This window comes from Schistocerca americana, chromosome 6 (assembly GCF_021461395.2).
Source record: "Schistocerca americana isolate TAMUIC-IGC-003095 chromosome 6, iqSchAmer2.1, whole genome shotgun sequence".
Classification (NCBI taxonomy): domain Eukaryota; kingdom Metazoa; phylum Arthropoda; class Insecta; order Orthoptera; family Acrididae; genus Schistocerca; species Schistocerca americana.
Genome location: NC_060124.1, coordinates 334,121,982 through 334,138,176, shown reverse-complemented (window position 1 = coordinate 334,138,176; position 16,195 = coordinate 334,121,982). Strand labels below are relative to the sequence as shown.

General features: G+C 37.0%; 1 protein-coding gene across 1 annotated transcript in view; it reads right to left on the bottom strand.

Moving 5' to 3' along the window:
- LOC124619292 (xanthine dehydrogenase) overlaps nucleotides 1-16,195 on the bottom strand; it is a 244,797-nt gene that overhangs the window by 94,644 nt on the left and 133,958 nt on the right. The window contains exons 4-7 of the mRNA XM_047145566.1: nucleotides 15,679-15,914; nucleotides 4,069-4,346; nucleotides 1,363-1,504; nucleotides 1,010-1,177 (exon numbers count right to left, since the gene is read on the bottom strand). Coding sequence (XP_047001522.1) covers nucleotides 1,010-1,177; nucleotides 1,363-1,504; nucleotides 4,069-4,346; nucleotides 15,679-15,914 — 824 coding nt within the window. The remainder of the gene's footprint in view (nucleotides 1-1,009; nucleotides 1,178-1,362; nucleotides 1,505-4,068; nucleotides 4,347-15,678; nucleotides 15,915-16,195) is intronic.

Genomic DNA, 16,195 nt, shown 5'->3' with positions numbered 1-16,195 from the left:
CTAGCACAACATACGCATAATGCCGGACTCATTCCACACTGGAATCAGTATCAGACAGCACCTGAAGTAGACTGTGAGTTACACAATTGAAATATTGTGCAAGAAAGATGTGAATAACCAGCACAAACCTGATTGTTTAACATGATAATGCATTGCTGGGAAACCCTGAAGAATTACATTCTTAAAATTATTTTCGATAAAATTGTTAATATTAATATGCAATATCAAAAAGTCCTCCCTGCCAAGATATCTGGAATCCATTCTTAAATTCTGTTTGATACCCGATAAGTTGATTAATTTTGGTACTGTGTCAAGTCAAATGCTCGTCAGAAGTCAAAAAAATACTACATCTAACTGTTTTATTGATCCACAGCTTTTGGGATATCATGCTAGTAAAGCTCAAGTTGGGTTTCACATAACTGATTTTTTTGGAATCCAACCTGACTGACATGTATGAGCTCATTATGTTTCAGATATCTCATTACTTTTTACCTAGCTAGTGTCAAGACACTCACACATGACACCAGAACTAAACTTGAGGATAGCAGAGCAAATGCATAAATTCTGAACTCCATTTTCAGATGTTACTTTACAAAGGAATAAAGAAGTACTGGCCTAGTTTAATTCTCAAACTGCTGAAAAGATGAGTAAAATAGGTATCAGTCTTAGCAGTGTTGATAAGCAGCTGAAGTCAATACTACTGAACAAGGCCCCTATTAATTTGTTCCAAATCATAGAGAGTTTTTGCAAATTTGATCCACAAAGTATGCAACAAATTGAACTAAACAGAATGGCTAACTGACCAGTTCCAGAAACAGCTACTTGAACATATTATGAAATGCCCCGATAATTTTTCCTGCCATGTGTAGTCCGTTTTTGTTGCACTCTATGTAACAGCCCCTCTAATTTTTGTTTGCTTCACATTATCAATACTAACATAGCTATAACTGTATACCCAACTAATAAAAGCAATCAACACATGCAAGTGTACAAGTTAGTGTTGTCTAACCTGGCTTGGTTTTTATTTGGTTCCTGAGGGCTTCTTCCATCTCATTCAGTGTAACAGAGGCTCCCAATCGAAGACCTTCTACTTCTTCGCTAATGGCTGTGAGCTCACTGATTTGTATAGGTTGAATAAGAACAGGATAAGAGCAGTTTTTAAACTTCACTTCAACACCTGTGAACCGAAAAAAAGAAAAGAGGCAATAATAATCACGTTCTTGGATTTTACATATCACTAACAGCTTACCATGAGCAGTCTAGTCTATGTGAAAGAGGTAAGTATTGACCATTGCATCCATCATTGCACTCATACTGTAAGAGCTTTGTTATTTATAGATGTAACAGTAAGCCATTACTCACCAACTTCTGTATTTCCAACAATAATCCTTGCTGTTGGGAATTTAGCTTTCAGCTCCAATAGTGTCTGAAGAGCAGTTGGCCGATACCATGTTGTTCTTTCCCCCCTGAACACAATATTCTGCTTCTGCAGTTCTGTATTTACCTGTAATGGCAAGCCATAACTATTTTAGGACCAAACTGAATCTCATTTGCAGTGCTGTCAACAACATTTTGATATTTGTAAATAATTTAGGAATAAAGGAGACCACTCACTGAATAGCAGAAGTATTGAGTCATAGAAAGGCCCACACAAAAGAGGAAGAAAACTTGCTAGCTTTTGGACTAAATTGTTTCTTGAGTACAGATACACAAAAACACACACAAACTCAGACAAGCCTGAGCCTCTTCCGAGTGATCTCCTTTACTCTTAAATTATCTACATTCTGTAATAACTTTCTTACTACATTTTGATATTTTGTATATTAAATGGAATTACAAACTTGAAAACTGCCTCTGAACAAGACAGTGATAAAGACAGATGCTACCCGCACCGTGTGTGCAAGACCCTTATAAGCAACCACAAGTTCCATATCCACATCCACAGAAATTTGAAGGTATTCATGACAAAAATCTCATCAGTCTTGTCAGTAAACTCGTTTTACCTTGCAAAGTTGTGTATGGAAATGGGTTTCTCGAGATGGCACAGTTCCTCATTGATGGTACGGCCATATACGGTGCAGTGAGTATCATAGAGCAATATTTCTCCAGAGCACTCACTGCAGCAGCTTGGAGATGATCTGGTGTGGTTGCTATGAATATAAGGTTGGCAGTCATGTAAGGCATGGTAGACAGATCACAAGGCCCCACTGCACTGGCCCATTTGTTTATAGTAAGCAACAATGCTCCCCAGTGTGCCTGCCCATTTGATTGTTCACAACAACAATGCTCCATGATCTGGAACAGTCTGTTCTAGAATAATGTTACTGTTATGCATGTTACAAATTGAAGTAGGCTCTTAATAGTTCATCATTATTTAGTTACATAATATTTCAGAAATCTGTTTCTGAAGTTAAATGTTCTTGTTGCAAATAGTAAACATACTAAAAATGTCTTGAGAGAAGCATTATTAAATGGTGTAAGAAAGATTATTAGATTTTTCCAACTTCTGTTGTCAACAAAGTCAATTAAATTGCCTTTATTTGTCTCAGGTCAAATTTCTACAACTTTGAACCACTGCTGTTTACCTGGCTCAAAAAAGTCTTAGTTTTCCATCCCATTGTCTGTCCACATATTCTTTCAATGATTTCTGCAAGCTGTTCTTAAGGCCTGATCTTTTTAAAAAAGTTGTGACAGCTCAACAAGAATTTATTAACTGCTGTACATCACTTTTCTTATTATTCATATCTCCTCAAGTCATATGCTCTAGCACAATATTGAGGATGCACACTTTATCAGTTCATGTTTAGTGTTTTGTACAGGTTTTTTTTTTTCTTTTTTTTTCCAACCTCACTCTCAAAATCTGTGGTACAGAACACTTGATCCTCAATTTTTCCCTCTTCATAGATAATATAATGTGCAGTCACTTCCACGGAGTTTATTTAACAATATAAGTCATTCCTTAGACTGACTATTATTGGCTCACCTTCATATAACATTCCTCAACTCTCTAGAAACAGCTGCAGGCAGACAATTAGCACTTTCCTTTCCATTTCTCTGGATCTGGTAGTTGGATGAAACAGCAATTCCTTGCCATTCACTTTCACCATGCTTTCCCTCAGAACAATAAGAAACTGTGCCATCTTGGGAAATCCATTTCCACACACAACTTTGAAAGGCAAAATATCTTTGCTGGCAAGACTGATGAGTTTTTAATTGAAGCTACTTTCAAATTTAGTGGGAGTTCTGGAACTTCCATGTTTCTCTTAAAGTACTATCACTAAAGTTTACTCCAATGCATTTATTATGTGGTCACTCAGTCATTAAAGAGCATTAAATGAAGACAGCAGAATCTCGGCAACTCACACCTCTCAGATAGCAAGTGGCCAGGGCTGTCTTCCTGAACATGCTTCACAGACTGCATGAAAGATAAGGTCCTGGCAATGCATATTCACTAGGTGCTGGTCCTTTGGGTGCAGTTTAAGTGGACATAGCCAGATGGTATGGATGAAACAAATTTCTGCTTTACACGGGCCCAAAGACTTCAAGATTTCAGTTAACATTACAACAGATGTGAGATGCACCGTCACGCAATCTTGTTCACAGACCACAGGTGACATACTTTGATGAAGTCTTATAATAAAGTTGATACTGTCCTTTAATTTTTAACTACAAAGGAATTATTGTTGCAGATATTTGCAAATAACACACACTTTTATACACAAGGTAACAATTACTGCAGTTGTCTGCACCTGCTTTGACCTCAAGCTATAGACATATTTCATTAACGCTTGAGAGGCTCAGCATTGTTTGTCTTAATGAATGTTTTGGTGCAACTCAGTTTGGAGTTTTTAATTCATGAGGAATAAATATGTGGGGAGCTACAATGATAACCCAGGCTGAGATCACTTCTCAGCTTTACGACACATAAATAAAAGCATGACCAGCAAGAATAATTTGTGTTTGCAAGAATAATTCACACAATTTTTTAAATGTACAACAGCATAAACGAAACAAATTTCCAGATATGTCTCTAAATTAAATTCATTTAAAACATAACAAACTAATCACCTTCAGTTCTGGAGGAAAAATGGGTTCCTGTGATGGATCATATGGCACGAACTCACTTTTTGAGAACAGTACCTCCTCATCTTCTGTACTGCAACCGTTAACTCCATTTTCCATACCCCTGAACTTACAACATTTATCTCCCATGCTGCAAGTTCCATTTGAGACACCATTTGTCAGTCCATTGCTTATTCCATTGATATGTCCCTGCTCCCAGCTTTCAGTGAATGAGCGGAAACCCTCAATAATTGGACGATATCCAGTGCAGCGGCAAAGATTTCCTTTAAAGAAAAAAATGTTCTGATTGAACAATCACCTTTCAGTAAATCTTCAGCCTCCAATTAACTTCTTTCATACTATCAACAGTGTGTACAATTGATTTAGCAGTGCAAGTTTACGAGTCCACAGCTTGTGGTCTAGTGGCTAGAGTTGCTGCCTCAGGATCGCAGTGTCCCAGGTTCAATTCCTGGCCGAGTCAAGAATTTTCTCAGCCTGGGAACTGGATGTTTGTGTTGTCCTCATCACTTCATCGTCATTCACGAAAGTGGCAAGACTGGACAGAGAAAAGATTGGGACTATGATGAGAACTGCTAACCATGCAGTTGAGAGCCCCACAAACCATCCTCAAGTTTAGGAAGCATTCTTACATTAGTAAAGGGTTAAATTAGTCATATATATTAAAATATTTTAATATTTCATCTGTATGCTACTAATTAAGGTATGTTAACATGAGTTACTATATTTCCTTTGCACTGTAATAGCCCAACTGAGCCAAGTATCATGAGATGATATTTTCAAAAGCAGAAACAAAAAATCTGAGTATTGGGTACTTTGATCTTGTGTTCCTGTTTTCAGTTTCTTTTTTTTACAATTTTAAAATGTATATCACAGAAATACTGCACCTTCTTTCACATACATTTCTTAATAAATTGTTAGTTCTCTCTGATTTCTTTGCCAAAGATGTTTACAGTCAACTGTGAATTAAATACATCATCATAGCCAAAAAAAATTTCTCAGTTATGAAGTGTGATCAAAAAGTAATTTTTTAATTTCATGGGCTTTATATGTTTGCATTTTCAGGTGTTTTAAATATTAATTTTATTGTTGACAGTCGAAAATGTTATATGTGTTTCCAAGTGCTCTTGAATTTTGCTTTTGAAAAAGATGGATCAAAGAATTTGCATAAAAAATGGAAGAAAGTGTGCAACACTACATTGAAAACATTGACTGTGGCCTCTGGAGAATGCACTATGAGTAAGACAAGAGTTAGCAAGTGGTATACACATTTCACCCATCTCAAACACCGTTGAGAAAATGTTGAAGATGGTGAGTGCTCTGGTTGCCATAGCACATCAATTACTGATGACATTGTGGAAGAAATAAAGAAAATGGAACTGGAAAACCACCGAATCACCATCAGAGAGGTTGCTGGTGATTTCAGCATATCTTTGCCTCTTGCTAAGCAACTTTTTGGATATTTTGGGTGTGAAACATGTGGTAGCAAAGTTTGTTCTAAGATTGTTGAATTTCAATCATAAACGTCAGATAGGCATCACTCAGGGATTCCTGAATGATATCAACAACAATCCAGAATTGCTAAAGAAGGTTATAGCAGGTCACAAAATATGAGTATAGGGCTATGATGTTGAAACCAAGGTCCAATTGGTCCAATGAAAACTGCCTGTGGAGGCAAGACAGAAAAAAATTTGACAAGTTTATTTACATGTGAAGGTTCTTCTTACTGTTTTCTTTGATTACAATGGGATAGTGTATCATGAATTCCTGCCTTATGGTCTTACAGTTAACAAGGGATACTACCTCCAAGTTACTTGTCATTTGCGTGAAGCAACATGAAGAAACTGATGAGAATCATGGTAGAACAACTTGTGGAAATTGCGACACCATAATGCTCTTGCTCACAGCTTAATGTTTGTTCATGATTTTTTTGGAAAAAGCAAATCCTTAATGTTCCCTAAACTGCCATATTCACTGGACATCCCCCCTGCAAGCACTTTTTATTCCAGAAGCAGAAGAGAACAGTGAAGGGATGTCATTTTGCCACCATTGATGAGATAAAAATAGAATCAGTCAAGGACCTAAACATCATAATGAAAAGTGAGTACCAGAAGTGCCTCCAAGATTGGATGGGTTGTTTGGGGAAGGAGACCAGACAGCGAGGTCATTGGTCTCATCAGATTAGGGAAAGATGGGGAATGAAGTCAGCCATGCCCTTTCAGAGGAACCATCCCGGCATTTGCCTGGAGTGATTCAGGGAAATCACGGAAAGCCTAAATCAGGATGGCCGGACGTGGGATTGAACCGTCGTCCTCCCGAATGCGAGTCCAGTGTCTAACCACTACGCCACCTCGCTCGGTCCCAAGATTGGAAAAAGCAGTGGTACAAGTTTATTATATCTGAGGGGGAATACTTTGAAGAGATCAAAGTTGATGGTGATAAATAAATAAATATTAATTAAGAAAAACAAAAATTCTCGTTGTTTTTTGAGCACACTCACATTTCTCTGTGAGTTTAAAGATACGTAAATAACACAACTGTGGTGTGCATACTGTAAGACCTTTGGTACACACACCATCAGATTATTCGACTTGTTGCTCTAACGAAGTAGGCGAGTGTCAGCAATATGTCTCGTGGTCTTATCGTGGCATGTTTATCTTCTGCCGTTAGGTCAGACGATAGAAATGCCACTTGCACGCTTAGAGTAGCAGATTGACGGTGACCAACTTTAAACAAAACTTGATTAATTTTCACACACATTTATTAAAATAATAAAAAGCATAGACATAACGTAACTTGATTCTGGGTGCTGTTTACAAATTGACAATCTGAAGTTCCTTTGGTCTTGGTATGTTAATCTTATTCTCACATATCTCTGATACTTGACAAAGTGTCTATACATTTATCTTCATGGCTATGTACAGGAATATGGCAATCTTATTAGGTGCAGACTGAAACCTGACTATAGACTGGTACAGACTAATGCAGACTAATGCAGACTGACTAATCGGAGGTCGTACACTCGTTATAATACCTCGTGCGTTCATGTATCACTGCACAAGTGTGATCCGCGAGGAGAAATGGTTCTACGTTAGCAGCAATCTCATTGGCTGCGTTACATATTAATACACGGATCGGCGGAAGCAGAATTGGGTCCATCTCTAAGGCAGCGCCATCTCGTAGTGTGGAGATGGACGAGTGCTGCGCCTGCGCTGTTGTGCTTAGCAGGGCGCGCTCTAGTGGGAAAGTTGTGTACACGCTGACTACGCAGAACTATGTACACAACAACAACAATAGAAGCAGTCTGTAATAGAGTGTGACCTATGAGAATGAATACATGTTCGTCAAATGTTTTTGCCAAAAACACTCTGTTGCATCCTTCTTTACAGGAGAAGTTCAGACAGATGGTATTGTCACTTGGAAACAACTGCAGAAAACAGGCTCTTCAGGTAAATTGCCTATATAAAAAGATGCCCCTCCCCCATTGCATCTCTGGTGAGTAAAATGCTATTAGTGTGGTGACAACTGATGACATACAGACAAAGTCTTGACATTATGTACCTATTCAAACAATGTATAAATGTAACAATGCCCTTCACTCACTGTTTTCTTTCAGGTAATATATTGATCACTGTATTTTGCTGATTTTTACAATTGCGTGTATACTGGAATGTTTCTCCCTGATGGATTACTGTTGTGTGACATACAGAAATTCATTCAGAAGTGTTTATTCCAGAACACACTAGAAAGTGAAGTTACATTCTAGAATCAAGCCTCAGGTTGGACCTATACTAATTCCCACTATATCCTTCCTCTTTCGTGTACTCACTCAGAAGAATGTGTGAGAGTTTCTGTGGAATTTGTACAAACAAACGAAAAATATTGGCAGATTGAAACTTTCAGTGAGACAATAATGCATGCTCAGGTATCTCATTTACCTGAACACTACCTACTGAACAGGATGATCTTGACCTACTTCTGGTCAAGTTCACCATTTTAATTTGCCAATGATTCATTTCAATGTACACTCAACACACAATGGCAGTATTATTGCTTAGAGAGAATATTTAGGATTTTTTTCTCTTTTTTTCTTCGAAATTCTCCAAAACTAAGCACCTGTTCATAATAGTATAATAGTCAAGGGTATCAGAAACACTGAATATTAAATTCTGCATGATTTGAGTACCAAACCTTTGCTATTTGATTAAATTTTTCTATAGGAAAGCTACATCATAAAATGGTAATGTTTTACACTTGTTGAAAAACACTTGTTTCGTCATTTGGCAATTTGTTACAAAATTTTGTAAGAGAAAAGATGTAAAATATCTAATTGTGTTTTTAAAATGTCAAAGAAAGTGACAAGAAACCTAGGTGATAAGTGAAAAATGCCATTATTTTAATTATGTGCAAATCATATGGTTAACAACCACCATCAGCTTTCTACTTTCCATTCAGTGAAGTTTTCAATACCCACTTTTTTATTTTATTATTGCTATTAATCCCCAGCCAATGCATTATTGAAATAATGGTTCTGAAACAAGGAAAAGCAGCAAAATGCTATTACATAAAGGACGGAAAAAAAATTTACAAGAGTATTAGTGAAAAATATGAAAAGTTTATTGTTGATGTATTAGGAATAAAGAAACTTAATTCAGTTAACAATAAATTGAGTTAAATGTTGTTATATAAAAGTGAGTTAGAGTTATACAATGAAAGACATGATTTAATTTGAAATGAAACTTGCTCAACAAAAATATGAATTTCTCATAACTAAGGAATGGTTTACAGTTCGAAGGTCAGAAAAATTTTGGGCAGAAATTTGGTCTGACATGACAACTGAACAAACTTTAATATGTAAAGTGAAGAGTAGTGTTGATTTAACACTTCGTAGAGGATTAGCAGATAGCACTCTGGCCAGATGGATTGCTTCGATGCCTACAGCAGTTGACATCATTGACCAATTTCAGAATTTAGTGGTGTTTCATTTGTAACTACTGAGCAACATGCAAGAATACAAAGAAATGAAGAGTGAATCAGATGCCAAAAAGTTGTATGACTGGTTTTCTTTGTCACATGGTGCTTTTCTTGTTCATGAGCATGTAATGTCTACATCTATATCTATACTCTGCAAACCACCATGAGGTACATGGCAGATGGTACACCCCATTGCACCAGTTATTAGGGTTTCTTCCTGTTACATTCACATATCAAGTGTGGGAAGAATGATTGTCTGAATGCCTCTATGCATGCAGTAATTATTCTAATCTTATCCTCACTATCTCTGTGTGAGCAATACGTAGGAAGTTGTAGTATATTTCTGGAGTCATTATTTAAAGCCAGTTCTTGAAACTTCGTTAATAGACTTTCCCAGGATAGTTTACATCTATCTTCAAGAGTCTTCCAGTTCAGTTCCTTCAGTATTTCTGTGACACTCTCCCACTGATTAAACAAACCTGTGATTATTTGCACTGCCCTTCTCTATATACGTTCAGTATCGCCTGTTAGTCCTATCTGGTATGTATGCAATCTCCTTTGAAGGCTGATTGCACTTCTCTTGTGTTCCACCAGTAAACCAAAGTCTACCACCTGCTTTATTCATGACGGTACCTATGTGATCATTCCATTTCACATCATACAAAGTGCTACACCCAGGTATTTGTATGAGCTGACCGATTCCAACAGTGACTCGGATATTATAGCCATAGGATATTACATTTTTTCATTTCATAAGTGCAAAATTTTACATTTCTGAATGTTTAGGGCAAGTTGCCAACCTCTGCACCATGTTGAAATCTTATCAAGAATTGACTGAATATTTATGCAGCTACTTTCAGATAGTACTTCATTATAGATAGCTGCAAAATCTGCAAAAAGCCTGATTTTATTATTAATATTGTCTGAAAGGTCATTAATATACAACATGAACAGCAAGGGTCCCAACACATTTCCCTGTGGGATTAGCATGTCCATTAGCTTTGGGGTGTAGGTGATGAAAAGATCAGTTGCCACAAAGCTGATGAGGTCAGTAATTTAAGTATTTCATAGAGTGTTCCCCCCCCCATCCACCATGAACCATGGACCCTGCCGTTGGTGGGGAGGCTTGTGTGCCTCAACGATACAGATAGCCATACCATAGGTGCAACCACAACGGAGGGGTATCTGTTGAGAGGCCAGGCAAACGTGTGGTTCCTGAAGAGGGGCAGCAGCCTTTTCAGTAGTTGCAGGGGCAACAGTCTGGATGATTGACTGATCTGGCCTTGTAACACTAACCAAAATGGCCTTGCTGTTCTGGAACTGCGAACGGCTGAAAGCAAGGGGAAACTACAGCCATAATTTTTCCCAAGGGCATGCAGCTTTACTGTATGGTTAAATGATGATGGCGTCCTCTTGGGTAAAATATTCCGGAGGTAAAGTAGTCCCCCATTCAGATCTCCGGGCAGGGACTACTCAAGAGGATGTTGTTATCAGGAGAAAGAAAACTGGCGTTCTACGGATCGGAGCGTGGAATGTCAGATCCCTTAATCGGGCAGGTAGGTTAGAAAATTTAAAAAGGGAAATGGATAGGTTAAAATTAGATATAGTGGGAATTAGTGAAGTTCAGTGGCAGGAGGAACAAGACTTCTGGTCAGGTGAATACAGCGTTATAAATACAAAATCAAATAGGGGTAATGCAGGAGTAGGTTTAATAATGAATAAAAAATAGGTGTACAGGTAAGCTACTACAAACAGCATAGTGAATGCATTATTGTGGCCAAGATAGACATGAAGTCCACACCTACTACAGTAGTACAAGTTTATATGCCAACTAGCTCTGCAGATGACGAAAAAATTGATGAAATGTATGATGAGATAAAAGAAATTATTCAGGTAGTGAAGGGAGATGAAAATTTGATAGTCATGGGTGACTGGAATTCGTCAGTAGGAAAAGGAAGAGAAGGAAACATAGTAGGTGAATATGGATTGGGGCTAAGAAACGAAAGAGGAAGCCGCCTGGTAGAATTTTGCGCAGAACGTAACTTAATCATAGCTAATACTTGGTTTAAGAATCATGAAAGAAGGTTGTATACATGGAAGAACCCTGGAGATACTAAAAGGTATCAGATAGATTATATAATGGTAAGACAGAGATTTAGGAAGCATGTTTTAAATTGTAAGACATTTCCAGGGGCAGATGTGGACTCTGACCACAATCTATTGGTTATGAACTGTAGATTAAAACTGAAGAAACTGCAAAAAGGGGGGAATTTAAGGAGATGGGACCTGGATAAACTCACTAAACCAGAGGTTGTACAGAGTTTCAGGGAGAGCATAAGGGAACAATGGACAGGAATGGGGGTAAGAAATACAGTAGAAGATGAATGGGCAGCTTTGAGGGATTAAGTAGTGAAGGCAGAATAGGATCAAGTAGGTAAAAAGATGAGGTGTAGTAGAAATCCTTGGGTAACAGAAGAAATATTGAATTTAATTGATGAAAGGAGAAAATATAAAAATGCACCAATGAAGTAGGCAAAAAGGAATACAAACGTCTCAAAAATGAGATCGACAGGAAGTGCAAAATGGCTTAGCAGACATGGCTAGAGGACAAATGTAAGGATCTAGAGGCTTATCTCACTAGGGGCAAGATAGATACTGCCTACAGGAAAATTACAGAGACCTTTGGAGAAATGAGAGCCACTTGTATGAATATCAAGAGCTCAGATGGAAACCCAGTTCTAAGCAAAGAAGGGAAAGCAGAAAGGTGGAAGGAGTATATAGAGGGTCTATACAAGGGCGATGTACTTGAGGACAATATTATAGAAATGGAAGAGGATGTAGATAAAGATGAAATGGGAGATACGATACTGTGTGAAGAGTTTGACAGAGCACTGAAAGACCTGAGTCGGAACAAGGCCCCGGGAGTAGACTACATTCCATTAGAACTACTGACGGCCTTGGGAGAGCCAGTCCTGACAAAACTCTACCATCTGGTGAGCAAGATGTATGAGACAGGCGAAATACCCTCAGACTTCAAGAAGAATACACTACACTGAGATGAAAACTTGTGATAGTCAAATCATATTAACTTTGTATGCAGGAAGATTAGTAGTGGATTATATCTACTCAGTCACCTAGCAAAATAGTTGCAAACAGTACTATCAGAACTGTTTACTATGGAACAATATATCCTTTGCTAAATTGTAGTATTGAGTCTGCCTCGATAGCTGAGTGATCAGTGCGGCCAAATGTTGTGCAAAGGGCCCGGGTTCAATTCCCAACTGGATCAGAGATTTTATCAGCTCAAGGACTGGTTGTTGTGTTGCCTCCATCATCATATCATCCTCATTGACACACAAGTCACCAAAGTGACATCAACTCAAAAGACTTGCACCAGGCAACCAGTCTACCTGACGGGAGGCCCTAGGCACATGACATTTCATTTCATTTGTGGTATTGAATTATGGAGCTGTGCTGCAGATACACACATCAATAGATTAATGTTGCTGCAGAAGAAGGTAATTAAAATAAAGGATGGTTTAGATCATCATGATTCCTGTAGAGCGGTTTTTGTGCAACATAAGTACCCTACATTATAGTCCTTGTATTTGTATAAGATAATTTAAGTTTTTGTATGTCATCAAAAAGATTCTAGAAAATGCAATGACATACATGATCACAATCGTAGAAATAAAAGTAACTACTTTAGACGAAGTATTAATCTACAAATAACACACCACAGTCCATACATCAGTGCTCAAATCTGGTTTAACAAATTTCCAAAAGACTTATGTGTGCATGATGGAAATATCTTCAAAAAGAAGCTTAAACTATTCCTGACAAAGAAATGTTTACACTCATTTTCTGAATTTTCAGTTGAAAATATGTGATCTTACAGTTTTTATTAGAAATAAGACATATTTTAATAGTATACCTACTTTTGTGGCTTGACTCTCTCTTTTGTGTGTGTGTATTGCAGTTTCTTAAATTATATCACTTATCTGTTTTGTTTGTATTTTACAATAAATTCTCAAAATGACAGAAAACAATACTGACATTTGCAAAAGTCGTCTTTGTTAACTCTATGCAAAAAGAGAAATTAATTAATTAATAAAAGAAAACAGTTCAGCAAAATATACACTTGATTTTCTTTGAGCCTTGAACCATTGTGCTTGCTTCCCAGATTGAATAATTATCATGATGATATAAAAATGTCACTGAAAATATGCAACTGCCTCGGAAGTTTTCATATAAACTTACAGACAACCCTCTTATTAATAACCAAAATGAATAGTCTAATCACTAACCAAGTAAAACAGGTCCAGACGACCCAACAAACTCACAGAATTTCACTGTAGCTATAACACTCAGGTAAATACTGCAATAATAGTTTTACCAATTTAGCTTACTCCCAGTCTGGCTGAGTGGCACCTCATGCACCAGGACTCATTATTCCATAAAATTACATCCCACTACTTGAAAAACTGATGAAATTATGATTGTACCACTCTGAACAGCGTCATGCAGTCTTTCTTGTGATTGTAACTTTTGTGCAATAGCACAGTGCCAATGACTTTTGTATCTGAACAACCTTTACACCAACATATTACTCATGAAGCATTCAAGATAGATGTATCTACAACTAAAATTAAGAAAATACACTGTAGTTATTAATCTCTGGGTGTAAATTTTTCAATACGTTATATTCCCAGATATTTCATATCTCACTAAAAGTTTTTAAAAGTAAAACACAAAAATAGCTAAATAAAAAGCCTTTCAGCATGCTTGAAGAATTAGAAAACTGTTCAAAAGACAATAAATTAATAAATGAGTGGTAAAACTAATTGCACCCTCATTCAAGACATGACGTATCTGTTATTGCAGAGTATTCTTTTACATATAGATACTTGTTATTTGGCCATGCATAAATTAGTAAATAATGTGCACTGCTATGGAATGTCAATCTCCATTGCAAAAGATGTTCTTAAATTATTCATGACAACATTAATTACCTGTAAATGCTTCATGATGGATGGACAAATAAATAAAACAAAAAATAGCTGCTACAGAAATTGTCTCAAATAGTTCAAAACAATGTTTGATGATTAAGCATACCCGTAAGTCATGGGTTCTTATAGGTTAATTTCCCAGACCTGCTAGAGTGGTGATTGGGCTTATTGCCTCCATTAACATCTCCAAATAATAAACCTAAAATCTCTTTGCTCATGCAGCACATATCAGAATGGCTGCCATGAAAATGGACCCACATTTAATTCCATTAATTTGTTTAAATTACAAGTCCAAAACAAATGTACAGATGGAAAGTGTTCTTGTAGAGTAAAAAACTGGATGGAAACAAACTTCTCTTTATATTAATAATCACTACATCACTGATAGTCTTTGTTTCTCATGGTGTTCAAAATGGCTATTGTAAAATGTAGCACATTTTAACAGCAGTTCAAAATATGCCCCATACATGTGCAGTCCCTTCACTGAAAATATACGTAATTCATTTACATATTTTTAAATATGATTTAAAAGAGATTGCTGTTGCCACAAGAACATTACTCTTCATCAGTACATAAATCAATTATAATAAGGAAAGTTGTGCCAGAACAAAGGAGACAACACACCAAACTGCAGAAATGTTGAGTTGTTGAAAGGCACACAAAAAGAGACTGAAAAATTTGCTAGCTTTCAGACGTAATCGTTTGACGAGCTAGAGTACACACACACACACACACACACACACACACACACACACACACTGGTGTGCCTACATTGTGCCAGCATTGTGTTTCCAGCTAGCACAATATAGGTCCACAGGTGTTGTTGCCAGTGGCAGACTGGAAATGGTCAACAGCTGTAAAGTTTTATAACTATATGCAAGTACCAACCATTAATTTATGTGGTATTCTTTGTCATTAGATTCACACTAGATGTGAAATTTTATTACAATTCAAAGAATTATGACAGCATTCTTTGTCAAGGAACTATCAGATACAGTTTTAAAGAAACTGATCTTTCATGTGCTAAACATTCCTGCCACATATGTGCTTACAATAGCAATTATGATTTGATTATTAAAGGAATTGGTGAGAACGCTGAAATGTGATTGTAATGTAAATGGGAGAAAAAGTCCCACAGAGCTGCTTCAAGAAAACTGTGAAGTCAGATGCTTGTGAACCAGAATATGCTTTCAGAATTTTCTGCATTCACCATACAAACATACAAGTTGGCCTCAATTATCCATCTAAAACATATTGTTCTGGGGAAAAGAATAAGTCATTACTAATGACTTAACATGACTTGTAGAAACATGACACTATGTTCTTCCCCATTTTCATGTGTATTAAGTTAGTGGATGTCAGGCTAACCAAATGACATAGCAAGCAGTTATATTTGTGGTAGTTTGTGCTAGAAATTAAATCTGTTAACTTAAGAAGATGGAAACTAATCAGATACTTTAGTGACATTGTATTTCTCTTGACTCCAACCATTATGATTAATGCTGAATACAAAATATTGAAATACATAAAATCTTGTAACAGTATTATGTGTCTTAAATAATAAAGCAATTTTTAAAAGTATGGAAAGAAAGGAGTTTGTGTCACTGAACCATACCTTGGAATGCTACTTCGAGGTCATCCATTGTGGGACAACTTTTGTTCCGAAGCAATGTGTACATTGACATAACGATTCCTGGAGTACAGAAGCCACACTGTGAACCATGTGCTTTTGCAATCCTTTCTTGCACTGGGTGTAAACGAGTCTTTGTGCTTCCAATGCCTTCCACTGTTGTGACTGCTAGACCATGCATTGCACATACTGGTGCTAGGCAGGCATTTGCTGCTAAATGACTTATTCATAGTCAAGGAATTATCTGTGAATAAAGCTATGGGAATAAAATGTGTTTTGACATACAATGATTCTATATGCAGGAATGACTTAACAAAATTCTTTTTACTCTGTCTACAGCAGCATTCTTCCACCTCTTCTATGAAACATCCAGATAGCACTCCTGCTCCCAGTCACTTGATACTTGGGATGATCCAGGTGAAACATTTAACTCTTTTATTACCACACAACGTACCCATCAAGCCCTTGACCAACATCCCATATAAGACAAGGCCACTTGCAA